This window comes from Oryctolagus cuniculus, chromosome 18 (genome assembly GCF_964237555.1).
Source record: "Oryctolagus cuniculus chromosome 18, mOryCun1.1, whole genome shotgun sequence".
Classification (NCBI taxonomy): Eukaryota; Metazoa; Chordata; class Mammalia; order Lagomorpha; family Leporidae; genus Oryctolagus; species Oryctolagus cuniculus.
Window position 1 is genome coordinate 6,521,986 of NC_091449.1, and position 17,604 is coordinate 6,539,589.

At 45.3% G+C, this 17,604-nt stretch overlaps 1 protein-coding gene across 2 annotated transcripts; it reads left to right on the forward strand.

Annotated features, from left to right (window-relative positions):
• Positions 1 to 1,380: 1,380 nt before the first annotated feature.
• On the forward strand, positions 1,381 to 17,604 carry LOC100350537 (zinc finger protein 83). Of its 2 annotated transcripts, XM_070062933.1 has the most exons (5): positions 1,381 to 1,450; positions 2,972 to 3,127; positions 4,846 to 5,042; positions 11,618 to 11,744; positions 15,564 to 17,604. In XM_070062933.1, exons 3-5 carry the CDS (start codon positions 5,028 to 5,030, stop codon positions 17,417 to 17,419), a joined length of 1,998 nt encoding a protein of 665 aa, XP_069919034.1. In that variant the 5' UTR covers positions 1,381 to 1,450; positions 2,972 to 3,127; positions 4,846 to 5,027; the 3' UTR covers positions 17,420 to 17,604. The 2 variants fall into 2 exon arrangements, with proteins under 2 accessions (XP_069919034.1, XP_069919035.1); XM_070062934.1 differs by lacking the exon at positions 11,618 to 11,744.

Consider the following 17,604-nt stretch of genomic DNA (forward strand, 5'->3'; position numbering starts at 1 on the left):
GTCAGTAGGTGACAATAGTTCTGATTTTTAAATTTTTTTTGAATCCTTAATATTTTTTGTCTACTTACACTGATTTTACAGGGACGTAAAAGTTCAAATCTTTCTGTGATTGAGGAAATATCCTCTTTTATTTCTTATGTGTACGTCTGTGTTGTTTCCCTGAACATTCTAGAAGCAATCAACTCCCCAAATACAAAATATCATGACTTTCATCTCTACTCAGCTTCTCCTCTACAACTCTGAGATCCACGTCAGCGGATTTTCTTGCATGAGGTCACGAAAGTTTCTTTCTTGGAAACATAGCCAGCAAAGTTCCATAACATAGAATAATCTACTTGTGAAGATCTCAAAATCTATACCAGACAATACATTTTTTTTAAATGTGATGATATCCCTTCTTATATTCCTCTTTGTGCTATGGAAGAACACTCTGCTCATTTATCCTGCTAATATTCTAAATACTCTAATTATCCTATGTGTATATAACCATATTTCAGTTGATGACCACTTTTTCAAAGATGAAACCTTCATAAATAGGAGTGTGAGAGAAAAACATTCTTCCTAGTATAGGATTACTCACAGATATCATGACACTATTGCTGTTGAAAGTTAAGGCTACTAAAAGCTTTATAATAGCATTCTACTTTCTTCTGCGTTCTTATAAAAGAAAATAGTACGCCTACCAAAAACTATGCGAAGTATTGCAAAATTAATTTCTTCAGATGAAAAAACTCCAAATATCTTCTGTAGACTATCCTAACGACTTTTTACGCATACCCACAGAACACTCAGAAAGAGGGAAAGAAAAAAACAAGGCCTAAAATGAATTACCATTGTTTTTAAAGGTACATTTTCCAGTTCTTTTCAGAATGCACAGAAAGTGAATTTGAAGTTACATTCTATTTAGGAATTATTTATCCAACCGTATTAGCACGCCCGCAGTTTAACTCAAAAGTACTTGCGACCAACTCATTTTTAGTGTGGACTAGAATAACAAGCATAGGGAAGAACGTGTAATTTACATTTTTTAAAGCAACAGTTGGTTGCTTAAACACCTATCCCTGCACTATCTGCACCCTGGCAGGCCGCGCCCCTGCGAAGGCCCCCGAAATGGGGTCGGGGGCTGGCGCTCGCCCGCGGGGTGAACGCGAACGCTCGCAGAAATCCGGATTTCTACACCGCCCTGACGGGACACGCTCTGGTCCGCCAGGCCAGGATCCTGCACACTCCCAGACAACTCCGGGGCTTTAAAGGGCTCCCGCTAATCTCCGCCCCCACGGGAACCCCGCGGCGAGACCCGGGCCCCACAGGATCCTGCAGGAGCGCGGGAGGAGAGCGACGCGCAAGCCCCGCCCCGGCCCCGCCCACCGCGCTGGCCCCGCCCCGGCTGCGCGCGCAGTTCCCCCGCACCCGGAAGGGATCGCGTCCAGTGAAGCGCACTCCGGGGCGCGTGAGTTTCTCTGTTACCCTTAAAATGCGCGCCTCGCGGCCCCCCACGCCTCCCTCCCTGCGGAGTGGGGAGTCCCTGTAGACATTAGGGTCCCGCCGCCTTTGGGGTTAAAGTCGCTCGGAGGCCGGCTCTGCCCGCGTCTCCGTCCCTCGGGGCGGTGTAGACGCGTCCTCGTGCGCCGGTTGTCGATTTACAGTCCGTTGTTGGCCTCGTTTCCCCACCCCTAGCCACGAGCATTCCTTGGGCGCTCGGCAGCTCGGTCCAGGAGAGGGGGCGTCCTCCCCAGTCCTGGGGGGCCGCGGACCCCACCCCTCTCCTCAGCCGCTCCCTGTCCGCCCGCTGCCGCCCCTAAGCCTCCCCTGGCCCCGCGAGGTCCCTGGGCCTGGGTAAGGACACCCTGGTTCTTCGGGCCCGGTTCCACCCCGTGGAGAAAGCCCCTCCGCGGTCGGCCATCTTACGCCGCCCCCTCCCCCTCCCCGGGACTGTGGGGGCTGAGGGGGTCGCGGAGGGCTCTGAGGAAAAAATACTAGGAACACTGAGGAAGAAAAGAGTGAGTTAGACCCTTAACCAGATAGTGAGGGACTGGCAGAGAGAGTGGGGAGAGAGAGTAGGGGAAGGGGGTCTAACAGTTTGTCTGGCAGAGCAGAAATTGGGGAAGAAAGATAAGCACATTGGAGACAGGAGACAGCGTAGCAAGAGGCGAGGCAGGCTGCAAGGATGGAACAGGTGAAGGCAGAGAGGAGAAGGCCCGCAGTGAGGATCGGAAGCCCAGGGGGAGCCAGAAAGCAGCTAGGGAGTGGGGGGCCCGTGCACCACGACGAGGGCCGGAAGTAGCCAGTGAAGACAAGGAGAACGCGGCGCCCGGTGGGTGGGAGTGGCGAGGCTGTGAAATTCTGACGTCTGCCGTCATCGTCGGACACATTAAGCGTGTGTTCGATGATACAAGATTGAGAATGGCAAAAGCCCCACCCTGCAAGGCATGGGCACAAGTCTTGGCAGACGATCGCTCCCCGTTGTGATTAGTGAGCCCAAGAGTGGGGATGTGTCTCTTTGGGTTGTGGGCCCCGTCTTCCCTTCGCGTGGCAGGGAGTAAAGTGTGGGGCTGTGAGATAACAGGGAAAACCAGTGTGTCCCCTCCTCACACTTAGTACACGCTGAGCACGACAGAGTACTTCACCTAGTTCATAGAATTCAGGGAAAGCGGTGAGCAGCCCGCCGGAAGAGCTGTCCTTGCCAATTAGCCAAACAGGTGGCTGGGACTAGGAAGCATGACGCTCACCAGGTCAGGCAGAAGAGTAGGTGGCGACTGCTATTTGCATATGGCCTCGGAGGTGAGGAAGTGTCTAGAGAATGAGCCATGAACCCCCAGAATCTGACACTTTTCCCCTGTAGAGAGTGTCAGAATTGAGTTATTGTGGGAGTGTGAGAAAAGCTGTCTACACAAGTCGCTGACCGGAGGTGAAGTATGGGGTGTAGAGTTGAGAGCGTGGACAACAGTTTGTTTTTTTCTGTCTCAAACAGTGAAAGGAAGAGTCACCTCCACCTGCGCCACCCACCCGTCTCCTCCCGTGTCAGCTGTCAGCTCAGTACTGACTGGCAATGACCCATCCTTGCAACTGGCTGTTGCCCACCCTGTGGTTGTGCACCGCTGTCAGCCCTCCTCACCGTCTCAGAACGGTGTGTATCCTTCCTCCACTGTGCCACTGTGGTTAACCCAGGGTTTTATTTTAGTGTACTGCAAAAGTGTATCGTGCATTAAACACACACGCACTGAATGAAGACTTTATTTTCTTTCCACTCTTCCATATTCGAAACAAAATTCTGCAGTAACTACATTTCTCTGTAAGTACCCTCTTCTGCGTTCCATTTAAGAGCCCAAAACTTGATTTTACTCTGTCTTTAATTCAGCCTCCTAACTCTGGTGTGAACCCAGTTGGGTTTCATATCCACCCTCTACTGCTGCTTTCCATCTCAGAGTAGCCAGTATTTTCCCGATTTCTAAATCCAGTGTGTAATACTCTGTCTTCATCCTTGTTCTGTCAGCAACATATGCAACACAGTTGCATACTCTCTCTTGTTTTCTCTTGGTTTCGAGGACATCCCATTCACTTTTAAAAATCGACTTGTTTGGATTTTCCTGTGACCCCTCTGGTTGGTTCTCACTTCCTCTCCTGCTGTCTGCTGAGTCCCACAGCTGAGTCCCTGAACCTTTTCTAGTTCTGCCACACCCTCTGACTTTGTCATCTCTGATCAAGGCCTTGACACCACTTGCTCCTCTTCATTTCCCCTGGAGTCCTCGCCCCTCAGGCAGAGGATCCTGGTCCAGTCGACGCCCAGTTGTCGCAGCTCTGCTGGGCCGTCTAACGTGCATCCCCACCTCTGCGTGTCCTCATGGGCCTCTCTGAGCTCCCCGGATTCATGCCTGCACCGGCCCTGCTGTTCTCAGGCAGTTGCGACCCTGTACTTTCTAGGGTTTCACCAAACATCACTGCCTGTATCTAATACATATGATATTAGTACATGCTTTAATTTAAATAGAAAAAATTACATGTGTACACCAAATGGGTGAGGAAGTGGTTTTCAGAAGTCTTTTTGAGATGTGGTAGTAAGATGTTAGAAGGCCCTGGTCCAACCTGCTGTGCACCCCGTTCCCTCTCTGACCTCCCTGCCTGCTTCGTCCTCTTCCTGATCCAACCTGCTGTGCCCCCGGTCCCTCTCTGACCTCCCTGCCTGCTTTGTCCTCTTCCCTCATTCCACTCCAGCCATGCAGCCCCCAGGGTCGCTCCTGCTTGGGGGCTTCCACTTTTGCTCTACCTCTGCCTAGGACTCTGCACCCTCAGCTGCAGGTGGCAAATGTCCTTCCTGGCCAGGTCTTTGTTCCAGTGTCATCTTCTCCATGGAGACTTCTGTGACCTCCCCCTCACCGCCTCATTAACATTCCAGCCACACCCACCCCCCACTTCTGCTCAGAACCAGAACTGGGGAGGTATGTTGGGCTTTTCCCTCTGAGTGGTGCTGCACCCTGGCTTCCCATTAGAGTGCAGCGGCATCTTGTGCCGCCTGGTAGCAGTAAATTTCCATTCACATAGTTTGGGACCCGGCCTTAAAATATTTAAAGTTGATTCCACTCTGTGACCGGCCTTGAGCGGGTTGGCTCTGTGTCCTGCATTCCTGAGGGGTTGAGGTCAGCCTGGAATCCACAGAGGTTTGGGGGTCTGTGCTCTGCATGGGGTTTGGTCAGGGTTTCGTACTGGAACTGGGCTGAGTCCAGCCCAGCTCCCCAGTGCTGAGCACATGTGTGGGCTTCACCTGGAGGAGAGTGGGTTCCGAAGAAATAGGAAAAGATTCATGCATTGGTTTGTGTGCAGAAGTTTGTTGTCCCTATGTTCCTGCAGGTGCAGTGGGCAGCAGAGGACCGTCTTCTACATGGTGAGGCCTTCCCTGTGCGTGTGGTTGTGGCCTGGCACGGAGTGTGTTAATTCTAAGCATCAAACAGCTAACCTTGACATTCAAGATTGACTTCCAAGGACTCTCGTGTTACCTGAAGAGGAGGAAGAGGGAAGAAAAGCAGTCAGGGATGGCTCTGACGCAGGTACTTGTGTTCTGGGTGAATTGTCCTGTCGCCCTCCTTTCTGACACACCAGGCATTGGGGCGGTGAATCTTCTCTGACCTGTTGGCTCACACACACCCACGCCTGCCCTGGTCCCTCTCATTTCCGCTTAGATTCCATCTCACTGTGAACTTGAAGACGCTCCACAGGGTGTGGGCATGGGGCACATGTGTCATTTTGTTGATCTTTACAAAATGTTCGTAATTGTTTTGTTGAACGTTTCTGTCCACCATATAATTCCTGTCTGTTGTTAATATTAATTATTTCCTTCCTTCTGCTCATGTTATTCTAGTCCTTTCTGTATCGAGGTGGAAGGTTAGGCTGTTGATTGGAGTTCATTCTTAACAGTTTTATTACCACTCACTTATCCTTTACCGCTTTCATTGAATCCCGTTAGCTTTAGTGTATTATATTTTTATTTCACTATTACTGCAGAAATTTTCTCAATTCTTTTTTTCCCCTACTTTGACCCACTGGTTATTTATTTATTTTTTAAAGATTTATTTATTTGAAAGGCAAAGTTACAGAAACAGAGAGAGAGAGAGAGAGAGAGAGAGAGAGAGAGGTGTTCCATCCACTGCTTTACTCCCCAAATGACCTCAATAGCTGGGGCTATGGCAGGCCAAAGCCAGGAGCCTGAAACTCCATCCATGTCACCTACGTGGGTGACAGGGCCCCAGGCACTTGGTCCATCTTCTGCTTTTGTCCCTGGCACATTATCACAGAGCTGGGTAAGAAGTAGATCATTCCAACTCGAATCAGTGCTTATGGGAGGCCAGCACTGCACCACAACACCATACCTGCATTGGTTATTTAAAAGTGAGTTGATTTCTACATACTTGTAGATCTTTTTTTGGCTTCTGCTAATGATTTCTATATTCTGTCACAATAAGTAAATATAGCGGCTGGTGCTGTGGTGTAGTGGGTAAAGCTGCCGCCTGCAGTGCCAGCTTCCCTTGTGGGTGCCAGTTCGAGTCCTGGCTGCTCCATTTCCGATCCAGCTCTCTGCTATGGCCTGGGAAAGCAGTAGAAGATGGCCCAACTTCTTGGGCCTCTGCACCCACATGGAAGACCTGGAAGAAGCGCCTGGCTCCTGGCTTCAGACTGGCCCAGCTCTGGCTGTTGGGGCCACTTGGGGAGCAAACCAGCTGATGGACGACCTCTCTCTCTCTGTCTCTCCTGCCTCTGCCTCTCTGTAACTCTGCCTTTCAAATAAATAAATCTTAAAAAAGTAAAGAGGTAAATATAGTGAACAACAAGAACACCCAGACCAAGACGCGCTCTGTGCCCTTGCTGATCAGTCTGGTCGTTCTGTCTGTAACAGTGGGGTTTCTTACCATTAGTCTTACCCTTACTGTGCTGCAGACTAGTTTTCCCTCTCATATTTTTAATGTTTCCTTTTTACATTGAGGAGTGCTAATGTCAGGTGTATACTTATACTTGTCATATCTTCATGGAAAATTGTCCCTTTTATCATTATACAGAACCCTTCTCTGGTGACAGTTTTATCTTTAAAGGTGTTTGTTTTTTTGTTTTTTTTTTTGTTGTTGTTGTTGTTGTTTTTTTGATACAAGGATAGCCAGCACTACTTTATTTAGACTTCCATTTGCATGGGATATCTTTTCCCATCTTTCTTTTTCTTTTTTTTTTTTTATTTTTTGACAGGCAGAGTGGACAGTGAGAGAGAGAGACAGAGAGAAAGGTCTTCCTTTGCCGTTGGTTCACCCTCCAATGGCCGCCGTGGCCGGCGCACCTCGCTGATCCGATGGCAGGAGCCAGGAGCCAGGTGCTTCTCCTGGTCTCCCATGGGGTGCAGGGCCCAAGCACCTGGGCCATCCTCCACTGCACTCCCTGGCCACAGCAGAGAGCTGGACTGGAAGAGGGGCAACCGGGACAGAATCCGGCGCCCCAACCGGGACTAGAACCCGGTGTGCCGGCGCCGCTAGGTGGAGGATTAGCCTAGTGAGCCACGGCGCCGGCCATTTTCCCATCTTTCGAACAACTGAAATTCTACTCTTCTACATCTGAAACCATCCCCCCACCCCAGTCCATGTTACAATACAAATGACCTCTCTTCTTTTTTTTTTTTTAAAAAAAAGATTTATTTATTTTCATCTTCTTGAAAGCGGGGGGGGGGGGGGGGGCGGCGCAGTGGCGCAGTGGGTTAATGCCCTGGCCTGAAGCACCAGAATCCCATATGGGCGCCGATTCTAGTCCCGGCTACTTCTGTTCCAGTCTAGCTCTCTGCTGTGGCCTGGGAAAGCAGTAGAAGATGGCCCAAGTCCTTGGCCCCTGCACCCGTGTGGGAGACCTGGAGAAAGCTCCTGGCTCCTATCTTCGGATCGGCACAGCTCCGGCCGTTGTGGCCAGTTGGGGAGTGAACCATCCGACAGAAGACCTCTCTTTGCCTTTCCTCTCTCTGTGTAACTCTTGACTTTCAAATAAATAAATCTTTAAAAAAAAAAAAAAAAAAAAAGGGCGAAGAGAGGGAGGGGGAGAGAGAAAGAGAAAGAGAAGTGGTCTGCTGTCCACTGTTTGACTCCCCAGAAGCCTAGAGCTAGGACTGCATCAGGCCATTGTCTGCTGGCTCCCAGGGAACTGCATCTGAAGTGGGAGAGCCAGGATTTGAACTGGCCCTCCAGTGTGCGATGCAGGCATCCCAAGCAGCAGCTTAACCCTCTGCACTAACAGCACAGGCCCCTCATTCCTTCTTTTTATACTGCATATGGACTTATTATTTTATTAAAAAGATTCTGTACTTGATTTCAAAGTGATGTACACACACCTGTGTTAAAATGTAACGAGTTCTGTATATACTTATATTTAACTTTACCTGCAAGTTTTATGTTTTTGTAAACTTTGGTTTTTCAGTTTATAATTTCATCTGAACCCGAATATCTGTGTAGAAGTTCTTGTAGGACAGGTGTAGTCATGATGTTCTCCCTCAAGTTTGGTTTATGGGGCAAAGTCTCAATTTCCTGAATTCTCCTTTTCTGAAGGACGTTTTTACCAGTGTTTATAGTGTTTTTAGTTGGCATTTGGTTTCTGTCAGCACTCTGAATGTATCATATCAATCCCCTGTAGCCTGCATGTTTCTGCTGATAAATCTGATACTCCTGGGTCATAAGTCACTTTTCTCTTACTGTTGCCAAGACTGTTTTGTGTCTCACTTTTGATGCTTTGATTATGATGTGTCCTCTGTAGGTTTTAGATATATCCTGGGTGGATTCTTTAGCCTTTGACCTCTCCATGTGAGTTAATATATCTCCCTTTTGTCATGTTTTTTATTTTTGTGATTTAATTTGTTTCTTTGTATGGGCTATGTTTCCTTTTCTTCTTGTGGATCTGGTTGTCTTGGTTGATGGTTTGGCATTTCAGAAATCAGCCAGTTCTCCTAGTTTCTGGTTTCTGACTTCCTTAAGTGGGTCACTCGCCAGGGGTCCAGGCTTGAGGGATTTCAGACCTCTCATACCTTTTCTGGGCCTAGGTTCTCTTCAGTGTGTTGCTGTAACCTCCTGACTGAGCGAGTTTGCTGATGTCTATTCAGGGTGTCCCTGTTGCCTGCCTGCATGTTGGCCCATTCATGGAGTCTCAGTAGGTTGTGGCCTGCATCTCCATTTAGTGTTAACTGCAGACATTGATAATATCATGGCCCTCGCTCTCAGGGGCCCCTGACTCGGTACCCTGTCACTTTCAATGCATTAACAGGACAGAGACCAGTTCCTTAGGCAGTCAGTAAGAATAATGGATGGCTATTTTCTTGCCCTGGGGAAAATTGGGAATTGATGATTTCCACATCACGAAATTTTCCTACGAGGCAAATTGCCTTATATGGTTTCTAGATTTCTCACAAAGGCAATTTGATTCATGTATTCTTGCTAATTCTGTTTCTCCAAAAGATAGATAGAATTTGGGACTTTCTATTCCTCTGTCTTGCTGACAGTACTCCTTCAATAGTTTTATAATTTCATAGATCTGGGGATATCTTTTAATTTTGATGTCATGGTATATTTGCCAATGGAAACATCAGATATTCCTGAGAGAGAGAAATAGAGATAGAGATAGAGAGAGAGAGATAGAGAGAGAGAGAGAGAGAGAGAAAGGTTAATGAGATCTACTAAAGGAGGAGGATTGTCTTCAGGATATTGTTGTTGGTTCCCACATTTAAATGACATTATTTTTGTAGCATTTAGCCAACTGTTTTAACAAATACAGTTCTTTTCTTTCTTCTTTCTCCCTCCTTTCTCATCTTTTCCCTCTTTACTGGCCCCTTATCAGGCATCCTGCACAGGGGTGAGTGGCTCTGGCCCTCGCCGGCCTCCTCTATGCCTCCTTAATTTAGAGGAAATGTACCCACTCTTTACTGCTGATCATGATGTTTGGAGAGATAATCTTACTTAATACCACGTTTGGCTGTTTATTTTTTAAGATTTTTATTTTATTTGTGAGGTAGAGTTACACAGAAAGAGAAAGGGAGAGACAGAGAGAAAGCTCTTTCATCCACTGATTCATTCCCCAATGGCCTCACCAGCCAGAAGTAGGCTGATTGAAGCCAGGAGCCAACAGCTTTGTCCGGTTCTCCCACGCAGGTGCAGGTTCCCAAGTACTTGGGCCATCTTCTACTGTTTTCCCAGACCATAAGCAGAGAGCAGGATCAGAAGAGGAGTAGCTAGGACATGAACTGGTGCCCATATGTGATGCCAGTGCCGTAGGCAGAGGCTTTAGCTTACCATGCCACAGCACTGACCCTGATTATTTCTTTAAATTACCTTTTTGACCTGATTTTTAATTATTATTTCTTTCAGTATGTAGTGTTCCAATATATATTTCTTTGATCTTTTTTGTTAATGTTTATTATTTTAAATTTCCTGATCTTACATTATGATTTTTTAGTGAAATAAGCTAATGAACTCCATTGTAGTGTTGTTAACATCTTTTTTTTTTTTTTTTTTTTGACAGGCAGAGTGGACAGTGAGAGAGAGAGACAGAGAGAAAGGTCTTTGCCGCTGGTTCACCCTCCAATGGCCGCCGCAGCTGGTGCGCTGCGGCCGGCGCACCGTGCTAATCCGATGGCAGGAGCCAGGTGCTTCTCCTGGTCTTCCATGGGGTGCAGGGCCCAAGGACTTGGGCCATCTTCTACTGCTTTCCCAGGCAGCAGAGAGCTGGCCTGGAAGAGGGGCAACCGGGACAGAATCCGGCACCCCGACTGGGACTAGAACCCAGTGTGCTGGCGCCGCAAGGTGGAAGATTAGCCTAGTGAGCCGCGGCACCTGCCGTTAACATCTAAATAACTAAATTAAAATGGATAAAATTCTATTTTTATTTTAAGTGTAGATCTTTAATAGACATTGTGTTCAAGTTTTAGTATTTATATTTTCATGATATACTATTTTTATTATTTTAAATTTATTTTCTTTATTTGAAAAGCAGAGAGAGAGAATGATCTTCCAGTTACTGGTTCATTCCCCAAATATGCACAACAGCCAGGCCAAAGCCAGGAGCCTGTAATTCCATCTTGGTCTCCTCTGTGGGTGGTGTAGACCCAAGCACTTGTACTGTACCCTCCCAGGGTGTGCCTTAGCAGGAAGCTAGATCAGAAGTGAAGGAACTGGAACGCTGATATGTGATGTGGGTGTCCCAAGCATCTTAACCACTGTTCCAAATGCTTGCCCCTCCCCTGTTGTACTCTTACTGCACAGAATGCTTCTGTCACCCAGCTTAGGGGTGGGGTGGATATCTTTCTACACAAAGCAAGAAGTTCTGCATCGGACACCAGCTGGGTGTCCTCTAATTCACTTTGATTCTGGCACTATCTACAGAGATAATATCAGATCGCACCGGTTCAAGGGTCAATTCCACAAAAGTGCCCCCACTTCAAATGCCAGTGACTTGAAGTTCTGAATGACCAGCTCTGAGTGAGGCAGCTTAAGACCCCTTCCTCCTGTTTGAATAATCTGTTAGAATGGCTCACTAGAACTCAGAGAAACACTTTTATTTACCCTCACGGTTTATTGTGAAGGATACAGATGAACACTGAGATGGAAGAGATGCATAAGGTGAGGTGTGGGTGAGAGGTGCAGTGCTTCCTTCCATGTCCTCTGGCTGCTCCACCCTCCCAGAACCTCCATTTGTTCAGCTATCTGGGTGTTCCCTTGAATGCTGTCTGTGGAGTTTTGTGGAAGCTTCATCATGTATGCATGACTGCTTGTATCACTGACCATTGATGAGCAATCCAGATTTCAGCTCTTCTCCCCTCAGGGTGAAAGGGTACAACTGAGTGTCACAACCCCTCTAATCCTGCCTAGGTCTTTCTGGTGACAGCCCCCTCTTAAAGCTGTCAAGGAGCCTCCTGCTACCATAGATAGAAATTACAATCAGATTACAAGTGAGCTGTGTTAGAAATGTAGACAAAGACCAAACATGTATTTTATAATATCAGAGCTTGCCTCTGGCTTGCTTATTTTAATCAAGCTGATCTTTAGAGTTTCCTCCTCACTTTATATGAAGATTATAACCTTCCCCATAGCCCTTTAGTGAAATGTGTTTTTCATTTTAGGAACAGGTGACATTCAGGGACGTGACCATAGAATTCTCTCAGGAGGAGTGGGATTGCCTGGACCCTACTCAGAGAGCTTTGTACAGGGACGTGATGCTGGAGAACTACAGGACCCTGCTGTCCCTCGGTGAGGATGACCTCGCTCCGGAAGTCGGGATCCACCCTTGCGCATCTTTGCATTTTTTCTTGTGTACCTCTTACACATCCCTTTGTGATTTGATTAAAGCTGTATGGACTCAGAAAGAAAAGCTTCGCAAGGTGGCATCTGCACTTTAGTTGTCCCCTTTCTTCAGATGTTCTTTTCCCTTTATTACACATCCTTGTGTGATTCCAGGGCTGAAGGATATGTAAAGTTCCATGGCCAACCTTTAAAGTATTCAATTCTCTGTCTTTTATCCCTATGCTTTTGATTTAGTGGTTCTTGGATATTAAAGTGAACTATTTTTCTAGATTCATCTGTAATGTTCTGTCTCAAGTGAGCATAGTACTGAGATTCTAGAAAACCCCATAGCATATTATATTTCTTTGTTTTTATGAGTAGGGACCTCTCTTTTTGACCTGAATGTTATCTTCATTTTGGAGCAAAGGAAAGTGCCCTGGACTGTGGGGAGCCAAGTGAAAATGGCAAGAAAACCAAGCAGGTGGGAATGTGTCAAAGGTGTGATCGCAAGTCCCAGCTCAGATGGGCAGGCAGGAGACACCCCATTAAATACTGTTTGAGAAACTCTGAGAGTGCAGGGGGGTTGTGGGAAAACGAAAGTTGATATCCTGTCCTCTTGCCCTCCGGGAGTGCTACAGCTGGACCAGAGAGCAAGAGTCTTTATCATGGTGTGACTTCTGTGAGCCCTGTGCTCCCTGGACTCAGTGGCGCAGGGACAGTTGTTTCAGAAGTGTCTCCACCCTCTACTCTCCTGGTTCTCAGTCAGGTTAGATCAGAACTCAGGCCTCGGCTGGCGCTGCGGCTCAATAGGCTAATCCTCCACCTAGCAGCGCTGGCACACCGGGTTCTAGTCCCGGTCGGGGCGCTGGATTCTTTCCTGGTTGCCCCTCTTCGAGGCCAGCTCTCTGCTGTGGCCCGGGAAGGCAGTGGAGGATGGCCCAAGTGCTTGGGCCCTGCACCCCATGGGAGACCAGGAGAAGTACCTGGCTCCTGCCTTTGGATCCCCGCAGTGCGCCAGCCGCAGCGTGCCAGCCATGGCAGCCATTGCAGGGTGAACCAACGGCAAAGGAAGACCTTTCTCTCTGTCTCTCTCCCTGTCCACTCTGCCTGTCAAAAAAAGAAAAAAAGAAAAGAACTCAGGCCTCCATCACCATGCTGTGTGACATGATCCATCCATGTTCCATCACATGTCTAGGCGTGGAAAACCCAGCCTTCCAAGGAAGTGGGGAATGTCACCTGCTCCTTTGCACCCAGGGCCCCAGAAACCACAAGGAGCTATTGGAGCTCCTCTGCCTATTGAGGTTCCTCAGCCATTTCTTTTCAGTTTTGCTTCGATCCACATTTCTTGGTTGTGAGAGACTTCTGAGATTGCCCAGCAGAACTAGAAGAATAGGCAACAGGAAATTCCTCTTGGATCCTCATTCCTGGAGTGGAAGCATACCTCAGTCTTTCAAGTTCTCTACATGGGGCCTGTGTGCAGAGCTGAGTCCTACGTCCAGATCCCACCAAGGCTGACACCGCATGTCATGGTTACCTCTTTTCTACTGCTCTTACTGTATGAGTGCAGGAAAACTTTGCTTCCTGATTTTGTATTCTCTTAAATTTGGGTGATTTTACTGTGAAATTTGCTTTTGATGTACACACTCCTGAGGTCTCACGTTTGGTTTTTCTGCTGTATAGAAGTGGCGGCAGCCATGGATGTAGCAGTCAGTTTTCAGTTCTTTTGAGAATATACCCAGAAGTAGACTCAAGGGTTCATAGGATAATTCAGTTTCATATTACTTGAGGAAATGTCATACTTCATTTGCATAGCAGCTGCACAATTTTACATTCTCACCAATAGAGCACAAGTCTGATTTCTCCATATATCTGCCAATACTTACTTTCTGTTCTTTTTGACAGAAAATATATTAATATAAGGTGATATCTTACTGTGTTTATTATGTACATTTCTGTAGTGGTTACTGATTTGTTTTCTGTTTTTTCATATGCTTGTTGGTCATTTGTACATCATCTCTCAAGACATACCTGTTAAGTGTCTTTGCCCATTTATTAGTTACTTGTTTTTGTGTTGCTGTTGTTGAGATATAAGAGTTCTTTCTGTATTCTCATATTACTCTCTTAGCAAATAATATTATTTTCACTTTTTTTTTTTTTTTTTTTTGCCTTATCCATTGGCTTTCTTTTCACTCTGTTGATTATTTCCTTTGGTGCTTAGTTTTTTTAAATACTGATGCATTGGTCTATTTTTACTTTTATTGCCTGAACTTTTGATGTTATGTCCAAGAAAATCATCAAATTCAATGTCATAAAACATGGGTGACATGCTTTCCTCTTGGAATTTAATAGCTTTATGTCTTCCATGTAGGTCATGGATCTAATTTTTCCATATGATATAAAGTAAGGATCCACTTTCATTCTTCTGCATGTATCCATCCAATTTTTCTGGCACCATTTGTTGAAAAGAATGACCTTTCCCTGTTAGATAGCCTTGGCACCTTTCTTGAAGATTATTTGATGATACATGTGAGGGTTTCTAAAATAATTTTTACTTATTTATTTTTATTTATTATTTTTATTTATTTATTTGAAAGGCAAACAGATCTCCCATCCACTGGCTTACTTCTCGAATGCTGACAACAGCAGGGGCTGGGCCAAGCCAAAGCCAAAAGCCAGGAACTCAGTCCACATCTCCCACATGTGGGTGACAGGGACCCAAGTACTTGAGCCATCACTGTTGCCTCTCAGGGTGCACACACATTAGCAGGAGCTGGAATCGGGAGCAAGTTAAGACTTGACTTAATTCATCCATTAGTCCTAATATCATTTTGTAGAATCTTTAGGGTGGTTTACATTCAAGATTATGTCATGCATGAACATAATTTTATTGCTACCTTTCCAATTTCATAGCTTTCATTTCTTTTTCTTATCTAGAATAAGGCTAAGATTCCAGTACTGTGTGGAATAGAAAGTGAAAGTGGGCTTCCATGCCTTTTTCCTGGTATTCAGTAAAATCTTACAATTTTTCAACATTGCATCTACTTTTTGGTCTGACATTTTTCTCTATGACCTTTATGGTATTATGATAGATTCCTTCTATTTCTAGTGTATTGAGTGTTGTTTGTACAATGAGTGTTTTGGTTATACTTCGTTTGAAACTAGGCTTCCAAATATTTCTATGTCTTTTATTTAGATATCTTTCTGTCTCTATCTCTGTCTCTGAGTCTCTGACTCTCCTCTTTTTTTTTGTTTTTTGTTTTTTGACAGGCAGAGTGGACAGTGAGAGAGAGAGAGACAGAGAGAAAGGTCTTCCTATTGCCGTTGGTTCACCCTCCAATGGCCGCCGCGGCTGGCACACTGCGGCCAGCGCACCGTGCTGATCCGAAGGCAGGAGCCAGGTGCTTCTCCTGGTCTCCCATGGGGTGCAGGGCCCAAGCACTTGGGCCATCCTCCACTGCACTCCCTGGCCAGAGCAGAGAGCTGGCCTGGAAGAGGGGCAACCGGGACAGAATCCAGCACCCTGAACAGAACTAGAACTCGGTGTGCTGGCGCTGCAAGGTGGAGGATTAGCTTATTGAGCTGCGGTGCCGGCCCTCTCCTTCTCTTTCTGTAACTCTGACTTCCAAATAAGTAAATATAAATATATCTTTTTGAAAAGGTAATTAAGTGATTTCAAGTTTCATAATTGCTCAAAACATTACTTTTGGTGTAATATGTATTTCAACAGGATATACTTAATTATTATCTGAAATTAATCAGATATGTATGGTTCTTTGTATCTTGTAGATATCTTTTCTAAATATGTCACCAAGGAATTGCCACCAGAAAGGAATAGTAATTTTGAAGAAATATTCCAAACAGTGGTGTTAGAAGCACAGGAAAGCCATGAAATTGAAGAATTTCATCTCAGGGACATCCAGAAAAATGTACATGACTTTAAGTGTTATTGGACGAATGAGGAAAGACATCACAAAGGAGTGTGTATGACTCAAAAGGAACATCTCACTGATAGACAAAAGCAGTATGGTAGAAGGGCTGCAGAAAAGAAGCATATTAAAAATCAACTTAGAACAAGGTTTCAGTTACATCTACCTGAATTGCAGCTGTTTCAAGCTGATGGAAAAATTTATGAATATAAGTGTGTTGTGCAGTCTATTAATAGTGGTTCCTTGGTTTCGCCCCACCTGAGAATTCCTCCCAGTGTCAAAACCCATATTTCTCATAAATTTGAAAATGATTTTATGGATTCTTTATTATTCACACAAGAACAGGAGGCACACATTAGTACAAAATCTTACAAAAAGAATGAATATGGCAAAACTTTTAATCGAGGCTCACACTTTATTGTAGATGAGCTAATCCATGCTGGAGAGAAACAATTTAAATGTGATATATGTGGCAAGGTCTTCAACCAAAAATCAAACCTTACAAGTCATCGGAGAATTCATACTGGAGAGAAACCCTACAAATGTAATGAATGTGGAAAGGTCTTCAATCATATTTCACACCTCGTACAACATCGGAGAATTCATACTGGAGAGAAACCCTACAAATGCAATGAATGTGGAAAGGTCTTTAGTCATAAATCATACCTTGCAAATCATCAGAGAATTCATACCGGAGAGAAACCTTACAAATGTAATGAATGTGGCAAAGTTTTCAATCAGATTTCACACCTTGCAAGTCATCGTAGAATTCACACTGGAGAGAAACCTTACAAATGTAATGAATGTGGAAAGGTGTTCCATCAGATTTCACACCTTGCACAACATCGGACAGTTCATACTGGAGAGAAACCTTACAAGTGTAATGAATGTGGCAAAGTGTTTAGTCGCAATTCTTACCTTGCACAGCATGTGATAATTCACACTGGAGAGAAACCCTACAAATGTAATGAATGTGGCAAGGTCTTCAATCATGTTTCACACCTTGCACAACATCAGAGAATTCATACTGGAGAGAAACCTTATAAATGTAATGAGTGTGGCAATGTCTTCAGTCACAAGTCATCCCTAGCAAATCATCAAAAAATTCATACTGGAGAAAAGCCCTACAAATGTAACGAATGTGGAAAAGTGTTTAGTCGCAATTCGTATCTTTCAGAACATCTAATAATTCATACTGGAGCAAAACCTTACAGATGTAATGAATGTGGCAAAGTCTTTAGTCGCAGTTCACACCTCACATGTCATCGTCGGATTCATACTGGAGAGAAACCTTACAAATGTGACGAGTGTGGCAAACTCTTCAGCCAGAATTCATATCTTGTGTGTCATCGAAGAATTCATACTGGAGAGAAACCTTACAAATGTGATAAATGTGGCAAAGTCTTCAGTCTGAATTCATCCCTAGCACATCATCAGAGAATTCATACTGGAGAGAAGCCCTACAAATGTAATGAATGTGGAAAAGTGTTTAGTCGCAATTCGTATCTTTCAGAACATCTAATAATTCATACTGGAGCAAAGCCTTACAGATGTAATGAATATGGCAAAGTCTTCAGCCAGAATTCATATCTTGCATGTCATCACAGAATTCATACTGGAGAGAAACCTTACAAATGTGATAAATGTGGCAAAGTCTTCAGTCTGCATTCATCCCTAGCACATCATCAGAGAATTCATACTGGAGAGAAGCCTTAGAAATGTAATAGCTGTATTAAGGTCTTCAGTCATAATTGACATTTGTACACTGGAGAATTCATGGTGGAGAGGAACCTTACAGATGTAATAAGTATGGCAAAGCTTTTAGTGTGTGTTCAGTCCTACCCCATTGTGAAATTCATACTGTGAAAATGGAAGGGTCTTCAATGAGAATTGATAACTTC

Bases quoted from the DNA above. Each gene is read 5' to 3' on its own strand.
- LOC100350537 (XM_070062933.1), top strand. The intron at 11,745-15,563 runs GTGAGGATGACC...TGTATCTTGTAG, and splicing joins CAGGACCCTGCTGTCCCTCG to ATATCTTTTCTAAATATGTC.